The 25,309-nt window shown below is 38.0% G+C and overlaps 2 protein-coding genes across 2 annotated transcripts in view; both read right to left on the bottom strand.

Moving 5' to 3' along the window:
* The window catches only part of LOC145292959 (myotrophin-like), a 93,583-nt gene extending 93,276 nt beyond the window's left edge, over nt 1-307 (bottom strand). Inside the window, exon 1 of the mRNA XM_080139172.1 lies at nt 173-307. Coding sequence (XP_079995298.1) covers nt 173-241 — 69 coding nt within the window. The 5' untranslated portion in view covers nt 242-307. The remainder of the gene's footprint in view (nt 1-172) is intronic.
* LOC145292958 (uncharacterized) lies at nt 173-25,309 on the bottom strand. Its single transcript, XM_080139171.1, has 3 exons — nt 25,176-25,309; nt 9,938-10,163; nt 173-1,479 (listed from the first exon to the last, which is right to left on the bottom strand). The coding sequence occupies exons 2-3, from the start codon at nt 10,003-10,005 to the stop codon at nt 1,137-1,139; spliced, it is 411 nt and encodes a 136-aa protein (XP_079995297.1). The 5' UTR covers nt 10,006-10,163; nt 25,176-25,309; the 3' UTR covers nt 173-1,136.

Raw genomic sequence — 25,309 nt, 5'->3', positions numbered from 1 at the left:
TTGTAATCTTTATATAGAGAGGGTGAGAGAGAGAGAGATTCTCTCGAGGGGATGAGGGAGTAAATGGTGAAATTGAAAAAGATATCAGCTGGGAGGAAACATATATCTCGTTACTTTACTTCCGCGTATAATTTCCACGTTTCGTGGAAAGGTTCATATAAACGGAACTCACCTGCTTTTCCACGAAATCCTGCACGAGATTCAGCTCTCCGTTTTTGACGCTCCAAATAAAGTCACTCATTGTTAACGGATGGGGGAAAGCCTCTTTAGCTTTTTCCAGTTGTTGTTGTTGTTGTTGTTGTAGTTTTTTATTTATTTATTTTCTTTTACTTGTTGAGAACGGAAACGTGATTATTAAAACGTTCCTTCTGACGGGTCTGCACTTAAACGATTTCTGATTGGCTGATTAACGTTGGGATTAGCCAATAGAAAAAGTTTAGCATTTTTTTAATTTTTTTATTTTGTAAATGCCTTGTTTTCTATTTTATTTAGATAATTTTTGCGAAATGTTTTTAAACAAGAGTTCTAATTTAGAATTCGACTTAATTAAAAAAAACAAAAAAAAAAACAACAACAACAAAAAACAATGCAGACAAAATCTTTATGATGTACTCAGGACGCACTTGTCACGAAATGGAGATGTCTAAAAATCCTAAGAAATTAATTTCTATTAAAAAATACTTTATTATTTTACGTGATAAAATAACAAAGTATTTTTAAATAGAAATTAATTTCTTACGATTTTTAGAGTAAATTATATTCATTAAAGACAGATTTTGATCTCGATACTTCAAATTAAGTTGTCTCCTCTTTATTTATAAATAATGGCTGATCAAAAAAATAGCGGGTTATGGTGTAAAGATGGAATCCGAAAATCCAGCCTCGTTCTAAGTTCGAGGAAAGGTGGGTCTGTAAGCGGTGTTGAGGGAGAAACTAGCCCTTTAGAATAAACGCAGTATAAGAAATTTCTTTCCCACACGCCCAATTTCCCCCTCCCTCCTGCAGATGACAAATGAAATTCCACAAATAAAGCCATACCTTTAAAACTCAAATTTATTCACAATGTATCAGAAATGAAGTTCTTAGGTCACGGTAAGTCCTTTGCAAAAACAGTGGCTGAATTTGCCATGGAGCCTTTAGTTTGATTCCTCTGTGCAAATGTTAATTCGGGTTTCCTTTAAGAAGGATCCATATTGTACATAGTGAAAACACGGTGTGAATGTTGGTGCCCAATACGGTATATTTTGGGACCTCGTGGTCTCTAGAAGAAATAGGAATAAATTCCTATAATCAAATATATCATGCCAAACACAGTAGAATATCCTCATTGGTAGAATAAGTGCAGCAATTATGTTGTCTCTGTATTTAGAGAAATGTCCTTCGTTCACCCACTGTTTGGTGTCCAAGAAGGTGAAATCCTGGCACTCTAGACAGAGCGCTGCTGTTGTGAGTCTTCTATTTCCCGTGTTCATTCTCAGACTGAAAAAATAATACATGAATACAAATTGGCACCAAAACAAGATTTGGCGCATTCAAATTAAACCAATGACAGACCGGCTTACAAAGCATGTAGGCGGCCAAAAACCAATATGGCGGTTGTACGTGGAAAATTTCTCACACACTGCCAAGGAGGAAAGGAAAAAGTAATGGATAATCATTACTTTTTTCCTAATACAAGTTAATTACAACTTTAATTCAATAAATTTTTTAATATTAATATATGTGTGCCATTGTCTGTTGTCAATCTTCAGTATAAACTTCAACTTTTCATGCATCCATACATTAGCTAATTTCCACTATATGGACTGACCTGAGGAGCCTCATCCTTACAATTAGAACAAAACCACTCCCCTAAGGTATCTTGATGATTAACTCCTACGCAGCTAAAATGGTACCAGCTGTCACAAGAATCGCAGCATACCATTGGCGATGTTCCATCATTAGGAACAGAACAGGTTGGACAGAAAAAGGGACCCCCTTCTTCTATAAACTCAGTTGATGCAATATCATCATTACCCTTAATTTCCAAGAGCACAAAGTTTTTTAAGGAATGGACCTATTCACACCCATCCTAAAGAATAACCGCGGAATGAACATTATTGTTGTTTCCCGTAATTAATTTGATTATTTTACCAAGATTCCAGAATTGTCTGGTTTTGTTGGGAGTCTTAATAAGTACTATCTCTCCAACAGATAACTTGGGGGCACAATTGCTCCCGATTTTGGCATCAACTTCTCTTAATGACAAAAGGTAATCATTATGTCAGATACAATTGAATTTTTCAACAAATTTATTCCTCATTTCGAGGGAATGTAACAAGGGAGTCTTATATGAGGAGTCAGGGCATAATTCAGCATCATAATTATTAATAAGCAAATGAGGTTGATATCCCGTTTGAAGAAAATGATTCGGAGTTAAAATACTAAAGTCTTTCTTGACAGAAACAATATAAGTGAGGGGTCTGTCATTTATTGCCTTTTGCACATCAGAAAGTGCAGTCAGAAATTCAAATAATCCAACTTTCTTCTGCCCAACAGTTTCCTCAAACTTTGTTTGACAGTTTTAATAAGTCTCTCCCAGGCTCCTCCCCTGCCAGGCAGAGTAAAGGGGAATTGTTTGATGGACGATGTGTATGGATTTAAATTGTTTTTTCAACTCGTCCGATTCGAGCACGTTCGATAACAATATTCCGGACGTAACAAAGGATTTTGCGTTATCAGAATATACGTGAGGATACTAAATAAGTTGGTAAATCTTACAAAGGCATAAACGAGCGGGTGCTCATATCCGGCAATAATTCTAAGTGAATTGCACGCAAACTCATGCATGTAAAGAGCAATATGTACATTTTAACTTCTACCCCTTCAACTTTAATAGAAAATTGACCGGTGAAATCCACACTGACTTGTTTGAATGGGCGAACAAAGTTCACCCTATGAGCAGGTAATATCGACCCTGCAGGTGCCTTACAAGGCAGAGCATTTATTTTTTTACATACAGTGCAAGTACACACGGAGATTTTACGGCTTGTTTCCCCTGAGGGATCCAAACTCCAGACAGCCTTAACTTACTGAGGGTTGAATTAACCCTCATGTAGCAACAGTTAAGATGAGCTTCCTTAATCGCCAGTTTTGATAAATAATGATATTTTCCCAACAAAAGGGTAAACTTGACCTCAAACGGCAGAATATCAGAATTCTGTATCCTACCTCTGGTTCTAATTAACCCATCTTTATCAAGGAATAACCCTGAGGCAGTTATCCTAGGGGAGGCACTTTCCCAGATGGTTGTTTCAAGTAACCTAATTCCTGAGGGAAAGCCTCCATTTGCATATTAGCAAATAGCAATAATTTGGCCCGATTAAAATTGTCAGCACTACGGTGATGTAGCAAATCATAAAATTTCAACACTTTTTCTAAGATGCTGATTGCCTTAGATAAGCTGGAATAATAATATCCAACGGGAGGGTATTTTCAGAAGGATGTGTCCCCTGAGAGTACAAACAATACAATTTTTTTTATTAGTTTCGTTTAGACAAGGCAAGGGTAAGATTGGCCAAACAATGCCATCTCTATTGAGCCATTCTGGGCCATACATTCAGAAATTGAATAACTGGGAAAATTTAGAAGTATTGATGCCTCTAGTCAAAAGATCCACCGGATTTTCCGATGAAGAAACATATTTTAATTTTGGTAGAACGCCAAATTTAATATTAATATCTTCTGAAAACTTTTTGATCTCTACGATCTTGTTTTCAATGAATATATTTTTCTGGGATCCTTTACCGTTGAAGATCCACAAGAGGGCAACTTGGGAATCAGGCATCAGGAAAAAATTATCAATATTAAGGGGCCCCAGAGCATCTAAAACTTGAGGGGCTACCTTAAGAGCTAAAAACATAGTCAATAGTTCCCAAGTGGGAAGTGACTTCCCCTTAATTGGGGCCACTCTGGCCTTTGCGAATAACAGAGAACAATTCACTCCCTGTTTCGCATACAGGGTGAATCCGTATGCGTTTTTCGACGCATCACAGAAACAGATAAATTCGACAGACTGATTTTCCGACAATACACACCTGGGAAATTCAAACTTCCCCAAGTCGTTTAAATCCTTGGCATGGGTTTGTCACAGCTTATTGAGTTCTTTGGGTATCCGCTCATCCCACGACAACTTGCTTTTCCAGATCGAACTAACAATGGCCTTCCCCTGTATCGTGACGGGGAGTAGCATAGACAAAGGGTCATACCCTCCTGATATTTGTGAAATAATCCCCCGTTTGGTATTAACCTCGGGGTCCACTAAAGTGGGAGAAAGTCTGAACGTGTCCTGAACAGGATCATATAAGTAACCCAATACCTTCTCAAAGGCTGGGAAGGGAGAAGAAATAGTTTCATCCTCCAACATTTTTTCTTGTATCTCAGAACAGTTGGAATTGCAGGATCGTAAATCGAAGCCTGCCTCTAACAATCTGCTATGGACATTGTTATAAATAGCAAATAGGGACTCTGTCACAACTGGTGGTGACAAGATTATCCACATAAAAATTGTTGGAAATAGCATGTGATCCTGCATCCTTTGCATATTTTTCCACATGGAATTTTAAAATGAAGTTCAGAATGAAGGGGCTAGCATTGAACTCAAATAGAATTGTTTTGTATCTGTAAGTACATCATTTGTCACCTTTTTTAAGGAAAAAACAAAATCTGTTTTTATCTTCTTCCGGCTTTTTTTTTTTTTTTTTTTACACGGTGGTCACCACTTATCAAGGCCCAGAAGCCATTCAGGGATAAGGGTTATTGCAAGTACAGTACGTTAGTGTGGAGATTTAATGAAGTGTTTACTTAAGAGGGCGGTCCATTAGGAATTTGTTAACGTTGGACTTGAAGACATCCAAATTGTAGTCTGGAGGGAAGCAGGAAGACGGAACAGAGTTCCACAGGCGTGCAGTTCTAAGAAAGAAGCTTTGTTCATGGAATCCACGTTTTGATTTAGGCACGGATAAAGAGTGGGGAAAATTTTTCACAGTGGATTCAGCTAGATGGGTGTTTTTCGTAAAAGATTGGCGAGGGGGGACCAGAGATTGGAGTTCAGACGAACACCTGCCATGGAAATAACGATAAAACAAGGATAGGCTCGCAACGTCTCTTCTGTGGGAGAGAGGTTGCAGGGTAGAGAAAAGGGCATCCCCCACTAAGCCATGAAGTCTATTTTGTACTCTGTCTTAAGGTGAATTTGTAAAAAGGCCTGTTATATCACCAAGAAGGACATATTTATTTTTCCTGAATCCCAGCAATAAATCCAATAAATTAGCAGATAAGTTCATGCTCATATAGGCAGCGTCATTAATTGACATCCCTTCTCGACGTTTTAGGGAGTAGTTGAATACGGGACAAATTTTTGTTGTCACGCCAGTTCCCTCCTTAATAATGGGTCTATGTGGAACCCAAATATAATCTTCATACTTCCCAGGTGGGACTCATTGTACATTCCCTTCCTTCCTAGGGACTCTGCCACTCTGTCCATTACTTTTAAGAAAGTCACAAAGTTACTGTTTACCAGATCCTGTCATGATACCATGGTAAGTCTATGTAATATTTTCCCTCCTCCCATATGATAGAGTTTTTGAACTCTTCTATTTTTTTCTTGTCCACAGCCGACAACTTAGCATCTTCTTTAATACCTAATGAATTGAGACTGAACAATGTCTCAACCCCATGCACGACCATGGACTCGGAAAAGAAAGGCTTCAAACTGTCCTCATAAGAGAGTGTCAGGTTTAGCACAGACTCAGTCAAATAACTGTTGGATTGAGGAAGTTATTTTACTATATAATTGAAGGGAGGCGATTCTACCTCATTCAAATCTTTTTTTAAAAAATGTCGGCTCTCGCCAAACAGAATTATGAATTTTCCATGTCGCCATGCATTTACATTGAGACACTCAACTAGCTTGAGATCATTTAACTTGCTCAGAAGGTCCAATCCAATAATCTCCATAAGGTGGATTCCATTCAAATTCTTATATCCAGGACATAGCTGGAAACCTTCCCGAGATAAATTTTCGACAACTTTATTAAAGTTATCCACTTTGAATTTTAAATTTAAATTTTGGGAGAATAAAGTCGCAAATTTAAAGGGATTTTGATTCCCTAATTTGATCGATATATAGTATAAAAAAAAAATAGTTACCTCCCTTTGTTCAAACTAATTATATCGACCACTTCTCCTTTCTGAAAGCCCTATTTTGATTGGCTAGGATGAAGCTCCTTGGCCAATCAACAAACATTTAATATAAGCAGAATTCTGGAAAAACAGATTCGCCCTCTTTTTGAATCAATCGTCGGCCTATAGACAACTATGGAAAATCTCTCCTAAATTTGCCGCCGAATTTTGATTGAACTTTTTCAGGGAGCCGTCCAAGACTTTTGGACGATAAAGAACTTTTTATTGGACTTCTAAAGCCGCAAACACAATTAGTTTTGCAAGAACCTTTTCTTTGTAATATTTTCAATTTAATATACATAATTTTCTCCAATTCTTGTGTGAGTTCAGCAATCTTTATTTCTGTATTTCCCACTTCCTACTTCAACAAGACACCAGCTCCCGGCAATCGCCATAATAGTACTCCTTCAATCTTAAGGAGTCACTCCCAATCAGCGTGTTCACCACCATATTAACTATCTTGTGGTTTATGGGTTTATCAGAACACAATTTACTGAGAATTTCCTGGGCGAAAAATGAATATTGTGACCCAGTATCTATTAAACAGAAGAAATATACTAGTCGTCCGTGTGCTGACGACGGGAAAAATACTATTCTGTGACTCAGAATATGTTATTCGGCCCACAAAGGATTTATTTCCTTTGGGACACATGACGGTAAAATGGGTTCTCAACCCACATATCACACACGGGTAAAGAAAACTTTTACTACCATGACAAGATGCCTCTGCATGCTCACCCAAACACAGAGTACATAAATTTAACTGTTTAGCCCTTCAACACTTTGCTTCGAAAGTATGAAACTTACTACAGTTCTTGATTGAATGATCTGTAGCTTGGCACAGTTTACAAGATAAAGTGCCCCCCCCTTCACGTGGGGAAGAAGACGCCATCTTGGGTGAAGAAGGCGCCATTTTTGGCGCGCAAATTTCCTGCCGAACATCGAGCGAGGCGGCTAATAGGTATTCCATTACTTCAAATACATGCGATATAATATTATTTAGTGAAGGGTATTTTCCCCCACTTCTATTCATCAACTCTCTTCTAATAGCATTAGGGCACTTAGCAAATATTATGTGAGCTATCACTGCCCCTAAGATGCCACCCTCAGCAAAAAAAGCAGTCCCATAGGACTTGTTGAGCTTAGTCAAATTGCTCTTAACTTTTTCGAGAAACGACTTCAAATTTTTAAAATCCGTTATAATCAACGGAGGAGGAATAATTTCCCCAAGACCTGATTTTTAATCAAATCAGAGTTCAAATAGTTTTCCCTTGACAATTTTAGGGCTATATCATAATTATCTGAGGTTACATCTAGACTGGAAATTATGTCAAACGCATCACCATCTAGTTTCGATTTCAACACTAATAATCTGTCAGCTTTATTTAAACTGTCAGTGCAAAATTCGAATTTGTTCAGAAATGTTCTCAACGAAAATTTATCATCTGTGGACATGCCGACAAATTTCAGGCAATCCAATTGCATTTTGACGGGCAAAACCGTTGAAGCTTGCATAACTTAAGGCATATTTAATTTCAATTTTAATGAAAGCAATTTTTCTTCTATTTCCGAAGAAAATCTCACTGAAACCTCACAAAGCTGAAGTTTCTCCTCTTCTGGAGTTTTGAGTAGAATCTGGTCTATCAATTCATCTAGGTCACTTAACCATCCTCTAATTACTGCTTCTCGGGATTTGAAAAATTTTGACGAAGGGTCATTAATTTCCAACCACTTCACCTCACTATTGATGCGAAACCTTTTAGCATAACATTTTGACATTTGCTCTCTTAGGGCCATCTTTCATGGCTCGAGTACAGTTAATAAAATAACAGATGTAATTATCTGCAATATTAATGTGGCAAAACTGCCAATATTATTCCAAACGGGTGGGTGGGGGGAGGGGGATTAAGGCCTTTCCTTCCCGCTAATTTTATTATTAAAATAACAGATATAGTTATCTGCAATACTAAGATGTTCCAAACGGAATTATTTAATCATAAATAAACACGCTGACAAACATGGCCGCCAGTGATTAAAAAGCCTAATTTAGGCTAAGCTCTATGAATAGTCGAGTTATATAATTATAACCAAATTCAAAATTCCCAAGCTACTAATGATGCCTAACACTTAGGGGAGGGGATTAACCCCTTTCCTGTCCCTTAAGTTTTTTTTTTAAATAAATTTTCAATTCAGATTCATTTGAAAAATGACAACAATGTACACATAATTAATACATTAAAACATGGCATCACAAATACAAATCAATTATTAGCAATCTCAATTTAAATTAATCAATTAATTTAAATTAATCAATGTAACACATTCAAGGAGTTACTTTTACAATTAACATTTAAATTGCGAAAGAATCATTAACGGTTAAATACTGTGCGTTTTTTTGTGTCTTTTTTTAAATTATAAAACGTATACAATCCTCGAGAGATCTTAATTCAAAAAAAGTGTCTGTTAAAAAATTCTTCCGCGATGTGACAAGTCACCTTACTTCGAGCGCATCATGTAAGAATAGCATAAACGATGGTGGTGAGTTGGCACAAAATAGTGGGAGGATTCAGGAGTTAAATTTGCGACGGGTTTGAATATCAGAAAGTAAAAATTTACCGGTGTTCTGTTGTAGTTAAAGTAAACATTTTACTTATCATTTTATGCGAAAAAATAATCAAGTATTACCTATTTTTGTAAACAGTGAAAAAAAAAAAAAACTGAAACAATAACAAAAAACAGCACTTCTGAATCGTCATTAGGTGACTGAGACGAGTTATTGACCTCTGTTGTTTTTTTTTGTTTTTTTTTTTACATGGGGGTCACCACTTGTTGCAATATTTTGGATGTGTAATGGGGTATGATCCCACACAGTCGGACGATTCTGTTTATAAACGATGCTGCTAGGAACTGACGAATCGAATTAATTCACGTTATGCTACCAACCAATCAGGAACCAGAATTGCTGCATAAATATTAAACCTTTTCTGTACTAATTTTACCTGTTTTTTTCCGTCTCGACACGGTAAGAATATTTTGCTCTGTGGAACTGTCTACTGCAAACAAGTCACCTATCAGGACTTGTGTGTAACAACGAACCATCGGAACCTGTTCTGTCTACTGCAAACCAGTCATCTCTTAAGACTTGTTTAGAACAACAAACCATCTGAAAGTAAACATGGCTTACACTTCTAGCCCACTTATCAAGGCCCAGGAGCCACTCGGGAATAAGGGTTATTGTGTGTACAGTAATCAATGGGATAATATCGTAGTAATAGTATTGGGGATTTGATAAGGTGTCAATTACTTAAGGGGGCGGTTCATCAGGAATTTGTTTGTGTTGGACTTGAAGACATCCAAGTTGAATTTGGAGGGGAAACAGGCAAGCGGCAGAGAATTCCACAGCCGTGCTGTTCTAAGAAAGAAGCTTTGTTCATAGAATATACGTTTTGATTTAGGCACGGATAAAGAGTGGGGAAAATTATTGTGGTTTCAGCTAGTCGGGTGTTTTTCGTGAAAGATTGGCGAGGGGGGGGGGGCAGAGATGGAGCTCAGACGAGCACTTGCCATGGAAATAACGATAAAACAGAGACAGGCTCGCAACATCTCTTCTGTGGGAGAGAGGTTGCAGGGAAGAGAAAAGGGCATCACCCACCAAGCCATGAAGTCTATTTTGAACTCTGTCAAGGCAGGATAGGCTGTTTTTAGCAGCTCTTACCCAGATGTGGAAGCAATACTCCATCCCTGGACGTACTTGGCTTTTATACAGATAGAGAATTGCATCATTAGTGAGATATCTTCTGGAGCGGTAGAAGGATCCCACCATTTTCCCAGCGACGTTGGCCACAGACTTGATGTATGTGTTCCATTTCAGATCAGGAGTAAAGATTAAACCCAGAAGGTAACCAGCCACGTCTTCCTCCACTGAACCATGCGCTCAAGATCTAAGGAAAGAGAATCAGAGAGAACGTTGTCATTTACGGCCTTTGATGTGTTGCCATAGATAGTCGTGTCATCAGCATAGATGTCAACGAATGATTTTAGTATGTGTTTTGGGAGATCATTGATGTAGATCAAGAAGAGATTTTGGCCCAGGATGGACCCCTGAGGGACTCCAGCATTAATACTATGGGCGTCTGATTTCTGCCCATCAACCACTACTCTTATGAGCTTATGAGAGAGAAATGATTTAATGATAGAGAAAACATTACTGTAGCTGGAAATCTTGTGAAGTAGGCCTTTATGCCATACCTTATCGAAGGCCTTTGATATGTCAAGAGCAATTGCCTTAGAAATGAAGCCTTTGTCGAGAGATTTGCTAATTCTATGTGATATGACTGTTAGCACGTCTGCTGTAGATCTAGCAGAACGGAAACCATATTGCATGTCACTAAGAAGGTTATTTCTGCTGAGGTGATTGACTACTTTTTAAAAAATTTTTTTATTACATTTTCACCCCAAACAAGGCAAATTGCCACTTTGGTGTAGGGGGCTACTATCAGGGGAAACAACTACTGGGGTACTATGTAGAGATTTGGGCAGCAAGATGTCAGTTCATGTTACACTTGAACTTCTGCACGTCAGTACTGTTGGGGAAGCAGTGACCTGGAATGGAATTCCAAAGTCTAGCGGTTCTGGGGAAGAAACTATTGGAGTAGAAAGATCTTTTACATCTAGGGATCTCTACAGTGTGGCAGTGGGATTTAGCAGCCTGTCGGGTTTGTCGAGGGTGCTCACATCGTGGGGGCACAAGTGATTGCAGTTCGTCAGAGCATTCACCACTAAAATACTTGTAGAACAGGCAGAGGGATGCAACATTTCGTCTATGGGACAGAGGCTCTAGCTTAGATGCCAGTTCGGGCCTATCAGGTTTGCGACTCTCTTTTGAATCTTGACAAGGAGCGAGAGACTAGTAGCAGATGCACCAGCCCAAATGTGACAGCAATACTCCATACATGGGCGAATGGTGGCCTTATAGAGGTACAGGATACTTTCGGGTGTTAGTAGTTTTCTAGCATGGTAGAGAGAGCCCACCTTTCTTGCAGCGGCCCTGGCAATGCCTTCAATGTAATTGTTCCAACTCATGTTTCCTGTGAACGTTAGGCCAAGCAGTTTGAAAGATGTACTCTCAGATAAAGAGTCGTTGGCCATTGCTATGGGTGGTAGAGAGGGTTTCTTGTAATTATTGAATGAAACTAGTTTAGTCTTGGCGGCATTGAATGTGACCAACCTTTTTTGTCCCCATTCCACTACAGATTGGAGGTCTTCCTCTAGTGTTTCTGCCATTTTTTTAGAAATGTGTTCATTCGTCTTCCTGTCATGCCTGTTATAGAGTGTAGTGTTATCAGCATATATACCCATCTCAGAGGCAATTTTGTCGGGGAGGTCATTTATGAATATCAAGAACAGTAGAGGTCCAAGGATAGACCCCTGGGGCACTCCCTCATTTATATCATATTGTTTAGATGTACGACCGTCGAGGACAACCTGGATTTTTCTCTTATCTAAGAAGGATTTGATCATGTTAAGTATTCTACCAGAGATACCGTATGATCTAATTTTCCTAAGGAGACCCTCATGCTATACCCTGTCAAAAGCCTTAGATATATCTAGAGCTACCGCTCTGCCCTCCCCCGCTTTGTCCAGTGAATGGTATATACGTTCAGAGATTACAGTGAGGATGTCTGCTGTGGAACGGGCTTGTCTAAATCCATATTGTTGGTCAGTCAGAAGTTTAGCATCTGTTAGGTGATGGAATAGAGCATGGTTAATTAAGGTCTCAAATATTTTGGCAAAAAGTGGGAGGAGGCTAATGGGGTGATAATTTGATGGGTCTGTCCTTTCGCCAGAATTCTTGAATACTGGTACCACAGAAGCAGTTTTCCAACAACCTGGAAAGCAAGTTTCATTAAGGCATTTGTTGTAGAGTTTGGAGAGAACTGGAGCTACTTCGGCTGAGCATTTTTTAATAGCACAGCTGGGATGAGATCGGGTCCACATGCTTTTGAAGTGTCGACGTTTTTTATGATAGCATGCACCTGAGCAGGGGTGATTTTCAGATCGTCTAGCGTGGTGTCTGTCAGCATAGGAAAGTCAGGTAGGGGGTGGTTGGAAGGGTCCAGTGTGGAGTTTGAGACAAACCGACTGGCAAGCATGTTAGCCTTGTCGGTTGCTGAGGAGACAACCTCCTGATTGTTGGTTAGTGGGGGAATTGTTGATTGCCCATTATTTACTACACTGTTGTAGATTTTCCAGAAGTCTCGAGTTCCTAGATTTTGTGCTTCAATGCGCTTTTTAGTGGTTTCCGTAAATTCTCTCTTAGCTGTCGCTATTTCTTTCTTAATGTTATTTCTAGCTTCTATATACTTTAGTCTGTTTGAACTGGACTTATGTCGGTTAAATCTGCGGTATGCATGCTGCTTTTGAGCAATGGCAGTTGCGCAAGTCGAAGTAAACCATTGGGGAGAGTAGGGCTTACTATAAAATTTCCGCATAAGAACATGAGCTTAGATTGCAGTTTTGAACCAGTCAGTGGTCTCGTTTGCACACTGTTCAGCAGGGAGAGAAAAAATATTTCCCTATGGGGCATCTCTGATTAGCTCCCTGATGGCTTCCCAGTCAGCCTTTTTATAATATCTCGTTGTTTTGAGTAGTGGCTCTTCAGTTTTGGGTCTAGAGTTTAGGGCGATTTCAACCATTATCACTGCATGATCAGCGTTCCCAAGTGGGCTCTCGGCATTCGTTATACAATCATCAGGAACTGTGGTCAAAAACAGATCTAAAAGTGATGCGTGTTGTTCTTCCTGATCAGGGAAACGGGTTGGAAAAGTAACTTATCTATTTAATATGCATTCCAGCAACTTACTCATGACACTCAGGAGACTTATTGGTCTGTATTGTACTGAATTTCTAAATACAGGGCATACTGATGAGGTTTTCCAGGTTGTTGGAAAGCACTTCTCCTTAAGGCAATGCACACCCATGTTTTAAAAATCTAGTAAAAATCAAATAATAATCATATGTTCCTGAAATTTTTGATATTCAATCATTATTGAATAAACTTACATATTAAAAAGTAGTTTCGTTAAATATATTAGCGAAAATATATTTTTTATGTGTTCTACCCCCCTCCCATATTTCATGGTCCGAAAACTAAGCAAAATAAATGTGGGTTAATAAAAGTTTCATCATTTTTTAAAGCTTCATCATTTTTTAAAAGCTGAAAAGATCAAATATTTAAAAAATAGTAATTTATATATATATATATATATATATATATATATATATATATATATATATATATATATATATATATATATATAAAATCCTGTTATTTATTTCACTTACCTCAAAGTTGTAAATAAAATTGGACATAAATTCAATATTATGTTAAAAAAAAAAAAAAGCAGTTTCTGGATAATTTTTTTTTCTCAGTAATATTCGAATTACAGCGAAAAAAAAAAACAATTCTAAAAAATAATTATTTTTAAAAAGCTTTAAATGATATTAAATTCAACTATTAAGTTTAAATGGCAGGTTTCCAATAATAAAAAAATATATTCATATAAAAGAATATAAGACTATTGAGATAATAAAAATTGTAAATCCAAAATCAACCTTAAAAAATTCGTTTTGATTTTATTATTTAAATTGATAGAGAGTGGTTCTTATGTTTGGCGCTTTTTTCCAAAAATGTACGGAGGCTTGTAAAGAACATTATTTTTAAATACATGTGTCAACAGAATCCGTTAAAATCAATTTTATTTTATTAACTCTAGCATGTGTAGTTCGTTAATAAAAATGTATTTGTTTTACAAAAGATAAGTTTTATATTATTGTTTTTTATCCAAAGCAACCCCCCCTCCCCAAAAAAACCCTTACTCCATTAATAATTATAACGCGAACGCTTATCCATAGAAATTAACACAAACACACGAAATGATGACGTCACTATTAAAATGTGTACTACTGACGTTTTACATATCGCCGTGGAGGTACCTATTGTTTTTAGAATTATTTGGGTTTTTCCTGTACGATTGTATAAAATGTAGCAACATATAATTTTTTTTCACAATAAGATTGTATAAAAACATATCCAAATATAATTTTAGCAAAATGTAGCAAAATATAATTTAAAAAACATGAAACATTTATAGAGGTTGAAGAATTTTTTTTTTTTACACAAAGATAGTTTGTTTGCTTGTTTTTTTTTTTGTTTGTTTTTTCACAATAAGATTGTATAAACATATATCAAAATATAATTTTTGGTTTGTCAATAGAGCAAAATATAATTTTAATATAGAAGTTTGCAATTCCTGACTCTTTTGTTTCCCAATTTTTCGTCTGCTAAAATTTTAATCACGTGATTATGGTGTAGCGAGCGTCAATAAAAAAAATAAATAAAAAAAATAAACCATTCATTCAAGTACCGTTTGTTATAGATTTAGCTGAATACGATATTAAAAATCGTTTTATTGGTACTTATGCACATGTTACCAGGCTGGTGGGTGTATTGTAACTATTCTATACTTTCATCTAACAAATTCATAAACAAAAAAGATATCGTAAAACTTGAATATATATATATATATATATATATATATATATATATATATATATATATATATATATATATATATATATATATATATATATATATATATATATATAAAATCATGGTAATTGTGAAGAAAGAGAGAGCCTGTTTCCTCCGTTTGACTATAGGTGGCGTTACTGTCTGTCCACCCAGTTATGGAAGCACAAAATGTATATAATGCCACCTTTGAAATAGAAATAAATGTTTTTGTTATATTTTAATTTTAAACATGTTTTTCTTTTTTTTTTTTTTGCAAACGTATTTAAGTTTTTTTTTTTTTTTTTCAAACATATTTACGTTTTTTTGTTTTTGCAAACATATTTAAGTTTATTTGTTTATTTTCAAACATTTACGTTTTTGTTTGTTTTTACGTTTTTTTGTTTTGTTTTTTTTGCAAGCACAAACTAAATATTTTTGAAATATTTTTCTTTTTGAAAAGTTTGCTTATGCACTTATTGTACCGCGCTATTTTTTAATAGTAGTTTCAAGTAAGATTCAGGTTTTACAATATCCTTTTTCAAATATATATATAAATACTCGTAAGGTAAAATAAGTGCAGAAAAATTAAGAAAAAAGTGGGGGGGGGTCCATAAAAAAAAGATAAAAGAAAAAACGTTGATCTTTTTTTATTATAAGAGCGTAAAAAATACTCACGGAAAAACGGTTGTACCCATAAATATGTTTAAAAGAAAAATATAGCAAAAACAGTTTATGCTTGCAAAAATAAAAAAAACAAAAACAAAAACGTAAATGTTTGAAAATAAACCAGCAACAAAACGTAAATGTTTGGAAAAATAAAACTTAAATATGTTTGCAAAAAAAAAAAAAAAAAAAAAAAAAAAAAAAACGTTTAAAATGAAAATATAACAAAAACATTTTTATTTCAAAGGTGCCATTATATACATTTTGTGCTTCCGTAACTGGGTGGACAGACAGTAACGCCACCTATAGTCAAACGGAGGAAACAGGCTCTCTCTTTCTTCACGATTACCTAAAATCATTTTATTATATATATTTTTGGAGGGGGGATTGTCAAGATAAAGGACCGTTTGAATAAATTCATTATTTAAATTTATAATTATAAAAAAAATAATTTTATTCTCAGTTACCGAACTATCGGGTGTATTGTAACTATTCTTTACTTTCACCTAACAATTTAATAAACAATAAGATATTGTAAAACTTGAATTTAACTTGAAAATACTATTCAAAAAATAGCACGGTAACATAAGTGAATTGACTTAGGACAAACCAAAAGGAACAAGAAGTGAGTTAAATTTTTCAACCTTTTACAATCGAATACACTCAATTCAAAGAAAGAACAAGCAGTAAAATTATTTTCCCACGAACAATTTATCAACACTCAACAGAAACAAACAACGAAAAGGAACACGTATTTCGTAAGGTAAAAATCTGCCACTAGCAATAAAATGTTGAAGGTGTCGGCCTCGGTCTCTGTGCGACTGTATTGTTGTCCTCACATGCACTTATGTTACCGTGCTCTTTTTTTTTAAATAGTATTTTCAAGTGAAATTCAAGTTTTACAATATCCTTTCTGTTTATTAAATTGTTAGGTGAAAGTACAGAATAGTTACAATACAATAATATCAGAGCTCTTGGCCTTCGGGACAAGATCAAAGTGTAGTATCTGTTCCGGCAGATGCTGCACTTGAGATGATTTGTACCAGTCAATGGAGGGGAAACCCTCTATACTGGGACAATTATTATTTTTGGTAACCAGAGTGACCCCTTTTTAGGGGAGCTGGTTTTTACCTCACATTAAAAACGGCCTTGTGCCTAATTTGCTCAGTGGGGGAGCAAATAAATACCATCTGTTCCGGCAGATACTGCACTTAAGATAATTTGTACCAGTCAATGGAGGGGAAACCCTCTATACTGGGACAATTATTATTTTTGGTAACCAGAGTGACCCCTTTTAGGGGAGCTGGTTTTTACCTCACATTAAAAACGGCCTTCTGCCTAATTTGCTCAGTGGGGGAGCAAATAAATACCATCTGTTCCGGCAGATGCTGCAAGCTATGACTGGCTAAGACCGGATGTGGGGGCAACCCCACATGCCTGACCTTTAACCAGCTCCCATTTCCCACCTCTCCGGAGCTGGTCCCCTTTTTCCCTTCCCCCTCCCTTCACTCCTCACATTAAAAATTGGCCTTGTGCCTAATTTGCTCGGTGGGGGAGCAAATAAATACCATCTGTTCCGGCAGATGCTGCAAGCTATGACTAGCTATGACTAGCAAAGACCAGATGTGGGGGCAACCCCACATGCCTGACCATTAACCAGCTCCAATTTCCCACCTCTCGGGAGCTGGTCCCCTTTTTCCCTTCCCCCTCCCTTCACTCCTCACATTAAAAATTGGCCTTGTGCCTAATTTGCTCGGGAGGGGAGCAAATAAATACCATCTGTTCCGGCAGATGCTGCACTTAAGATGATTTGTGCCGGTCAATGGAGGGGAGACCCTCTATACTGGGACAATTATTATTTTTGGTAACCAGAGTGCCCCCTTTTTGCCTACTTTTAGGGGAGCTGGTTTTTACCTCACATTAAAAACGGCCTTGTGCCTAATTTGCTCAGTGGGGGAGCAAATAAATACCATCTGTTCCGGCAGATACTGCACTTAAGATAATTTGTACCAGTCAATGGAGGGGAAACCCTCTATACTGGGACAATTATTATTTTTGGTAACCAGAGTGACCCCTTTTTGCCTACTTTTAGGGGAGCTGGTTTTTACCTCACATTAAAAACGGCCTTGTGCCTAATTTGCTCAGTGGGGGAGCAAATAAATACCATCTGTTCCGGCAGATGCTGCACTTAAGATAATTTGTACCAGTCAATGGAGGGGAAACCCTCTATACTGGGACAATTATTATTTTTGGTAACCAGAGTGACCCCTTTTAGGGGAGCTGGTTTTTACCTCACATTAAAAACGGCCTTGTGCCTAATTTGCTCAGTGGGGGAGCAAATAAATACCATCTGTTCCGGCAGATACTGCACTTAAGATAATTTGTACCAGTCAATGGAGGGGAAACCCTCTACACTGGGACAATTATTATTTTTGGTAACCAGAGTGACCCCTTTTAGGGGAGCTGGTTTTTACCTCACATTAAAAACGGCCTTGTGCTTAATTTGCTCAGTGGGGGAGCAAATAAATACCATCTGTTCCGGCAGATGCTGCACTTAAGATAATTTGTACCAGTCAATGGAGGGGAAACCCTCTATACTGGGACAATTATTATTTTTGGTAACCAGAGTGCCCCCTTTTTGCCTACTTTTAGGGGAGCTGGTTTTTACCTCACATTAAAAACGGCCTTGTGCCTAATTTGCTCAGTGGGGGAGCAAATAAATACCATCTGTTCCGGCAGATGCTGCAAGCTATGACTAGCTATGACTAGCAAAGACCAGATGTGGGGGCAACTCCACATGCCTGACCATTAACCAGCTCCCATTTCCCACCCCTCGGGAGCTGGTCCCCTTTTTCCCTTCCCCCTCTCTTCACTCCTCACATTAAAAATCGGCCTTGTGCCTAATTTGCTCGGTGGGGGAGCAAATAAATACCATCTGTTCCGGCAGATACTGCAAGCTATGACTAGCTATGACTAGCAAAGACCAGATGTGGGGGCGGCCCCACAGCCTGACCTTTAACCAGCTCCCATTTCCCACCTCTCTGGAGCTGGTCCCCTTTTCCCTTCCCCCCTCCCTTCACTCCTCACATTAAAAATTGGCCTTGTGCCTAATTTGCTCGGTGGGGGAGCAAATAAATACCATCTGTTCCGGCAGATGCTGCAAGCTATGACTAGCAAAGACCGGATGTGGGGGCAACCCCACATGCCTGACCTTTAACCAGCTCCCATTTCCCACCTCTCGGGAGCTGGTCCCCTTTTTCCCTTCCCCCTCCCTTCACTCCTCACATTACACATTGGCCTTGTGCCTAATTTGCTCGGTGGGGGAGCAAATAAATACCATCTGTTCCGGCAGATGCTGCAAGCTATGACTAGCTATGACTAGCAAAGACCAGATGTGGGGGCAACCCCACATGCCTGACCTTTAACCAGCTCCCATTTCCCACCTCTTGGGAGCTGGTCCCCTTTTTCCCTTCCCCCTCCCTTCACTCCTCACATTAAAAATTGGCCTTGTGCCTAATTTGCTCGGTGGGGGAGCAAATAAATACCATCTGTTCCGGCAGATACTGCAAGCTATGACTAGCTATGACTAGCAAAGACCAGATGTGGGGGCAACCCCACATGCCTGACCTTTAACCAGCTCCCATTTCCCACCTCTTGGGAGCTGGTCCCCTTTTTCCCTTCCCCCTCCCTTCACTCCTCACATTAAAAATCGGCCTTGTGCCTAATTTGCTTGGTGGGGGAGCAAATAAATACCATCTGTTCCGGCAGATACTGCAAGCAAAGACCATATGTGGGGGCGACCCCACATATAAGACCTTGGTTAATGTAGGGGCAACCCTTCATACCAATTGTCACTATCCAGCTCCCTTACTCCCCGGGGAGTTGGTCCCCATTTCCCCTTAACTCCTCACATTAGGTTGGCAGTATTTTTGCGAACAGTTGGCTGAGATGGCGGAAATTTTCTGTTTCTATGTCTATCCTTGTAGCCATGTCACTAGTAAGGGTGCTGGAGGTAAACGGTTTGTCTGGGCTGACATTATCCGCCTGATAGTCAGGGACCCGAACCTTGGATTAACCACTAAGGAGGCTGTCCTATCAGCAGGTGCAAAGTACTGGGGCTGCTGTATTGCCATTTGGTGAATGGATTCTGGACCATGCAGTAGCTTCTGGTGGGGCCTCTCGATGCCATACTAGTGGGTAATTGTTACGGCTTTACCTTATCATTAGCTATAAATAAAAAAAAAAAATTCTTCGTTTCTTTTTCTCTCTTAATTTCCCCTCTCTGTCCTGCTCTAAGTAAATCTGTCGACCTAGTCCACAAATTCCAAAATTTCATCATGACAAGTTTCAAGAAAAAATACACGATTAAACCCGGTTCTCCAACTTCCAACGTAGACCCCTACTACCATGTCTCCTTCTCCAACATCAGGGGTCTTCGTTCTAACCTTCCAGAGGTTGAAACCCAATTACAGGAGACTAAACCAGACCTTTTATTTTTAAGTGAAACTGGCATTGGACAGGCTATTTCCCTAGATGAGTTTGCAATTTCAGGATACTCTAACTTAACTTCTAAATCTGACCCCCAAGATCGCCATGGGCATGGAATATGTGCCTATATTAAAGATAGCTTTCCATGTGGGAGGGACATCTCCAGGGAAGATCCTAACTTACCCTATATGTGCTTCCGGGTTGCTTTAGCTCACACTACTGCATTTATATTTACTCTCTATCGCCCCCACAACAGCGGAGTTACTATCGTTCAAAGCATATCTGAGAAAATTGACCAAGTCCTTTCTACTTATCCTTCAGCTAACATTCATGTATGTGGAGACTTCAATGTTCACAACGTCGAATGGTTGACCCACTCAAACAAGACCGATGATGAGGGGAGGTTCTGTCATGATTTCTCCATTGCCTATGACCTGACTCAGATTGTTCAGGAACCTACCCGTGTGCCCGATAATGACGGCCAGTATGCGAGCCTACTAGACCTTTTTCTCACAACTTGCCCTGAACTATGTTCAGTTTCTGTTCTGTCGCCTCTTGGCTCTTCCGACCACTCTGTTATATCAATTAAGATAAAAATGAAATGTAATAAGTCCCCAGACGTACCTCTTCATCGTACAGTATATCGATACACTAAGGCTGACTGGGATAGCTTCCATACATTTATATCTGATCTACCTCTGCATTCCATGTTTAAAAAGGATGTGTCCTCTATAGTATTAAACCTAACTGAATGGTTAATTGTAGGTATTGACCATTTCATACCCTCTAAAAAGTTTCAGCAAAAACCTAATAGCCAGCCATGGTTCTCTCCAGAATGTGCTGCTGCCATTGCGCACAGAAATCACTTTTTCCACTGCTTCAAACGTAATAGATGTATGGAAACTAAAGCCGTTTTCAGGACTGCCAGCAACCATTGTAAGAAAGTAATAAGGAACGCAAGAGTGTTGTATGCTCAATCTGTTAAGTCCAAAGTAGCTGAGCAGCGGCTTGGTTCCCACCAGTTTTGGCAAATAGCAAACAGAATCCTGAACAGAAGCGTGTGCTCCATCCCAACTATTATCAATGGACCTGAGGTAATCTCGTCAGCATCAGACAAAGCCAAACTCTTTGTCAAGAACTTTGCAGCTAATTCTACCCTTTGCGACCAAGACCGCCAACCCCCAATATTTCCTCCTGTATCAGAAAACACGCTATGTGATATACGTATATCTGTACGTGATGTTGCGAAGCTAATCAAAAACCTTGATTTGAGTAAAGCAACTGGTCCTGATGGTATTCCAATTATAGTACTCAAAAAACTTCAACCTGAATTAGCGCCCATACTTACAAAACTGTTTAAACGTTGTCTTAAGGAGAATAGTTTCCCATCTCCCTGGAAAATCTCATCAGTATGCCCTGTATTTAAGAATTCAGGTGATCGCTCATCCCCCTCTCAGTACAGGCCAATAAGTCTCCTGTGCGTCATGAGTAAGTTGCTAGAATCTGTGTTAAATACAGAAGTAATCAAACATCTCAACAAAAATAACCTTCTTAGTGACACTCAATATGGTTTCCGTTCTGCTAGATCTACAGCAGATGTCCTTACAGTTATATCGCATAGGATTAGCAAATCTCTCGACGGTGGCAATCTTTCTAGGGCAATTGCTCTTGACATATCTAAAGCCTTTGATAGGGTATGGCATAAAGGTTTACTTCATAAGATCGCTAGCTATGGTATAGCTGGAAAAGTCTTCTCAATTATTAAACCATTTCTTTCTGATAGGTTCATAAGAGTAGTAGTTGAGGGGCAAAAATCAGAAGCTCACAGTATTAATGCCGGTGTCCCTCAGGGATCCATCCTGGGCCCAACTCTTTTCCTGATCTACATTAATGATCTTCCAAATCATATCCTTACATCATTTGTAGACATTTATGCTGACGACACTACCATTTATGGTACCACATCTAAGACAGTAAACGACCAAGTTCTCTCCAATTCTCTCTCCTCTGATCTTGAGCACGTAGTACAATGGGGAAAGAAGTGGCTGGTTACTTTTAATGCATCTAAAACCAAGCTTCTCTCTTTACATCATCAACATTCTAATCCACATTTGTCATCAATTGAAATGAATGGCTCTCGTCTTCAGGAGGCCTCAAGTTTTGACAAGCTTCTGGGCTTGACCATTACTCCTGATCTTAAATGGAACACGTATATCAAATCTGTTGCCAAGGCCGCTGGAAAAATGGTGGGATCTTTCTATCGATCCAGTAGATATCTCACTGCTGATGCTATTCTCTACCTATATAAGAGCCAGGTACGTCCAAGGATGGAATACTGTTGCCACATCTGGGCAGGAGCTGCTAGAAAGGACTTGTCCTGCCTTGATAGAGTTCAAAATAGACTTCGTAGCCTCGTAGGAGATGTCCTTTTCTCCTCCTTGCAACCTCTATCTCACAGAAGAGATGTTGCGAGTTTGTCTCTGATGTATCGTTATTTTCATGGAAAGTGTTCAACTGAGCTTCAATCTATGGTCCCCCCTCGCCAAAATTTCACAAGAAACACTCGTCTAGCTGTAAACACTATCAATAATTTCCCCCACTCTTTATCTGTGCCTAAACCTAAACGTAGATTCCATGAACAAAGCTTCTTTCTTAGAACTGCACGCCTGTGGAATTGTCTTCCGTTTTCCTGCTTTCCGGCTGACTACAATATGGTTGTGTTCAAGTCTAAAGTAAATAAGTTCTTGATGAGCCGTTCCATATGAGTTATTAAATTTACCAAATTTTCATTACTAATGATTACTATATTGACCAATTTCTACTGTACACTCTTTAACCCTTATCCTTGAGTGGCCTCTGGGCCTTGATAATGTGGTGATGCCTTTGTAAAAAAAAAAAAAAAAAACCATTAAAAATCGGCCTTGTGCCTAATTTGCTCGGTGGGGGAGCAAATAAATACCATCTGTTCCGGCAGATGCTGCAAGCTGTGACTGGCTATGACTGGCAAGGACCAGATGTGGGGGCGGACCCACATGCCTGACCTTTGACCGGCTCCCGTTTCCCACCTCTCGGGAGCTGGTCCCCTTTTTCCCTTCCCCCTCCCTTCACTCCTCACATTGAAAATCGGCCTTGTGCCTAATTTGCTCGGTGGGGGAGCAAATAAATACCATCTGTTCTTCAGATGCTGCACTTCCATTTCTTGTTCTCTTTCGGTGGAGGAGAAATCCTACACGACTGAGACAATTTTTATTTTTGTACCTTTTCTCCGCGTTAAAAAACGACCCTGGTGTCTAACTCTGTCCCGTGGGGAGGCATAGTAAATAGGTACAATACAGTATTGTCAATATACCCGCCAGTCCAGTAACATAAATGCATACCAATAAAATGATTTTTAATATCGTATGCAGCTAAATCCATAACAAGCGGTACTTGAATAAATAGTATATTTTTATTTACACTACACCGTAATCACGTGATTAAAATTTTAGTATATGAAAAATTGGGAGACAAAACAGTCAGGAGTTTCAGAAGTTTTTATTTATAAACATTTATGGATTTTTTTTAATAATATTGTTTTGCTTTTTATTTTTTCAATGAGTGCGACCCCTATTTGTACTAACACACGCCCTCTACCGGCCGTTACACACATTCGCCTCATGGCACTGTCATGCAGAAGTGCCCAAAAAACAATTTTTCCATTTTTTTTTTAAATAAAGAAAGCGGCGCTTATACACTATTCGGACAAAATTTCGGAAATCGTAATACTGAATTTCACATGAACACAAATGTATCTACTTATTCCTCGTATTTTTAAGATGCTTCCAAAAATTACGAAAATCGATAAGGTAGAAAATTATTTATTAAAGAAAATAAAAAATAAAATTTGATAAAAACAACCATAAGACACAGGAGAATTCAAAAGGAAGGTAATTTTCCGTTTTGATTTAAACAAGATGGTGACAATTTTTCACCTGCTAACACGATTAAATTCGTTTCGTTTAATAATTCAGTAATATTCAGGTAATTTCGACTGCATAATTTGGAAGCTAACATTGTAATTTATTAGAATTGACAAAAAATCAGTTGAAACCATTGTTTGTTTGTTTGTTTGTTTTTTTTTAATTTGAAACTCCATTTATTGACTACAAAATCTCGTCCCAATTCTGTGATAGCGCCAAGAAATCAAGAAATCTTACATAAATATATCTTTATAATACTAAAAATAAAATTCAACACAATGAAAAAGAAACTGTTAAATAATAACATTTTATTTATTATTACTTCTTTTTGTAAACTATATTTTTCTGAATAAAACTTTGATAAAACCTTTACATTATATTACTTATTTTTAACTCAAACATGCAACCCGGTCTCGTCGTGGTCTAATGACGGAACATTTTTAGGCCAATGTGAGATTGTCACGTTACACCGGTTTTTACGCGCACCGGGACGGTACTTCTTCCGTTACGTCGAAAAAACTAATAAATCAATTTATGTGATTTTAGGAATATGACATCTTCCTTCCGTGACGAGTATAAACATAATAAAGACTTGCCTGTATTTTCTGTATTTTTTTTTAATTGAATTCTAAATAAGAACCTAAAGAAGAATGCTCATAATCGTTTAGTATACCGTTTCTGACCCGCTGAGTCAGTATTTTGTCACTAGTGCGCATTTTTCATCTTTACATGAATGAGAGAATCAAGACGATAACAAAGTAAATTAAGGGCGATTGAGTAATGAAGTTGTTAGAGATGGAATGTATAAAGAAAAGGAAAAAGATATAAGGAAGGAGAAAAAACGAGAGGGGGGGAGAGGAGAGAATCCGTATTTATTAGTTTTAAGTCTCCCCAATCCCCACGAGGACAGAATTAGATATAAGGTCGGTGTTTAATGTAGGGAGAAATTCAGTTGCCGACATTAAAATAGCCTCAGTTTAGAAGGATTTCTCCTTCACTGACCAACGACAGAACAGATGTATATCAGAACATAACAAATAAGAGTACACTCTGATACAGATTTTAGTCAAAAGGCCCAATAGAGAGAATGCCATTCTCTCTATTCTCAGAATTGGAATCTATGATTACATCAAAAGTGTTTCAGAAGTATTTGGAAATTCCAAAATGGGTTCTGATGTATTTTAGAGCAGTACCGAATTTCTGACATGGCAAAATTTAATTATTGTACACGGTGTAATCTATAAATAAAAAAATTAAAAAAAAAAACAAACCTCGTCTAAAATTACTAGGCACTATTTTATCAAATAGATTTGGAACCGACGATGAGGACGAAGTTACGTTTTTTGTTTTTTTTTTAGATTACACCATGTACAAAAATATCATGTGATCTAAATTTTCCGAAGCC

This window comes from Euprymna scolopes, chromosome 14 (genome assembly GCF_053919585.1).
Source record: "Euprymna scolopes isolate OS-2025 chromosome 14, ASM5391958v1, whole genome shotgun sequence".
In the NCBI taxonomy this organism is placed as follows: domain Eukaryota; kingdom Metazoa; phylum Mollusca; class Cephalopoda; order Sepiida; family Sepiolidae; genus Euprymna; species Euprymna scolopes.
The sequence above is the reverse complement of the archived record's forward strand: the minus strand, read 5'-3'. Positions and strand labels throughout refer to the sequence as shown.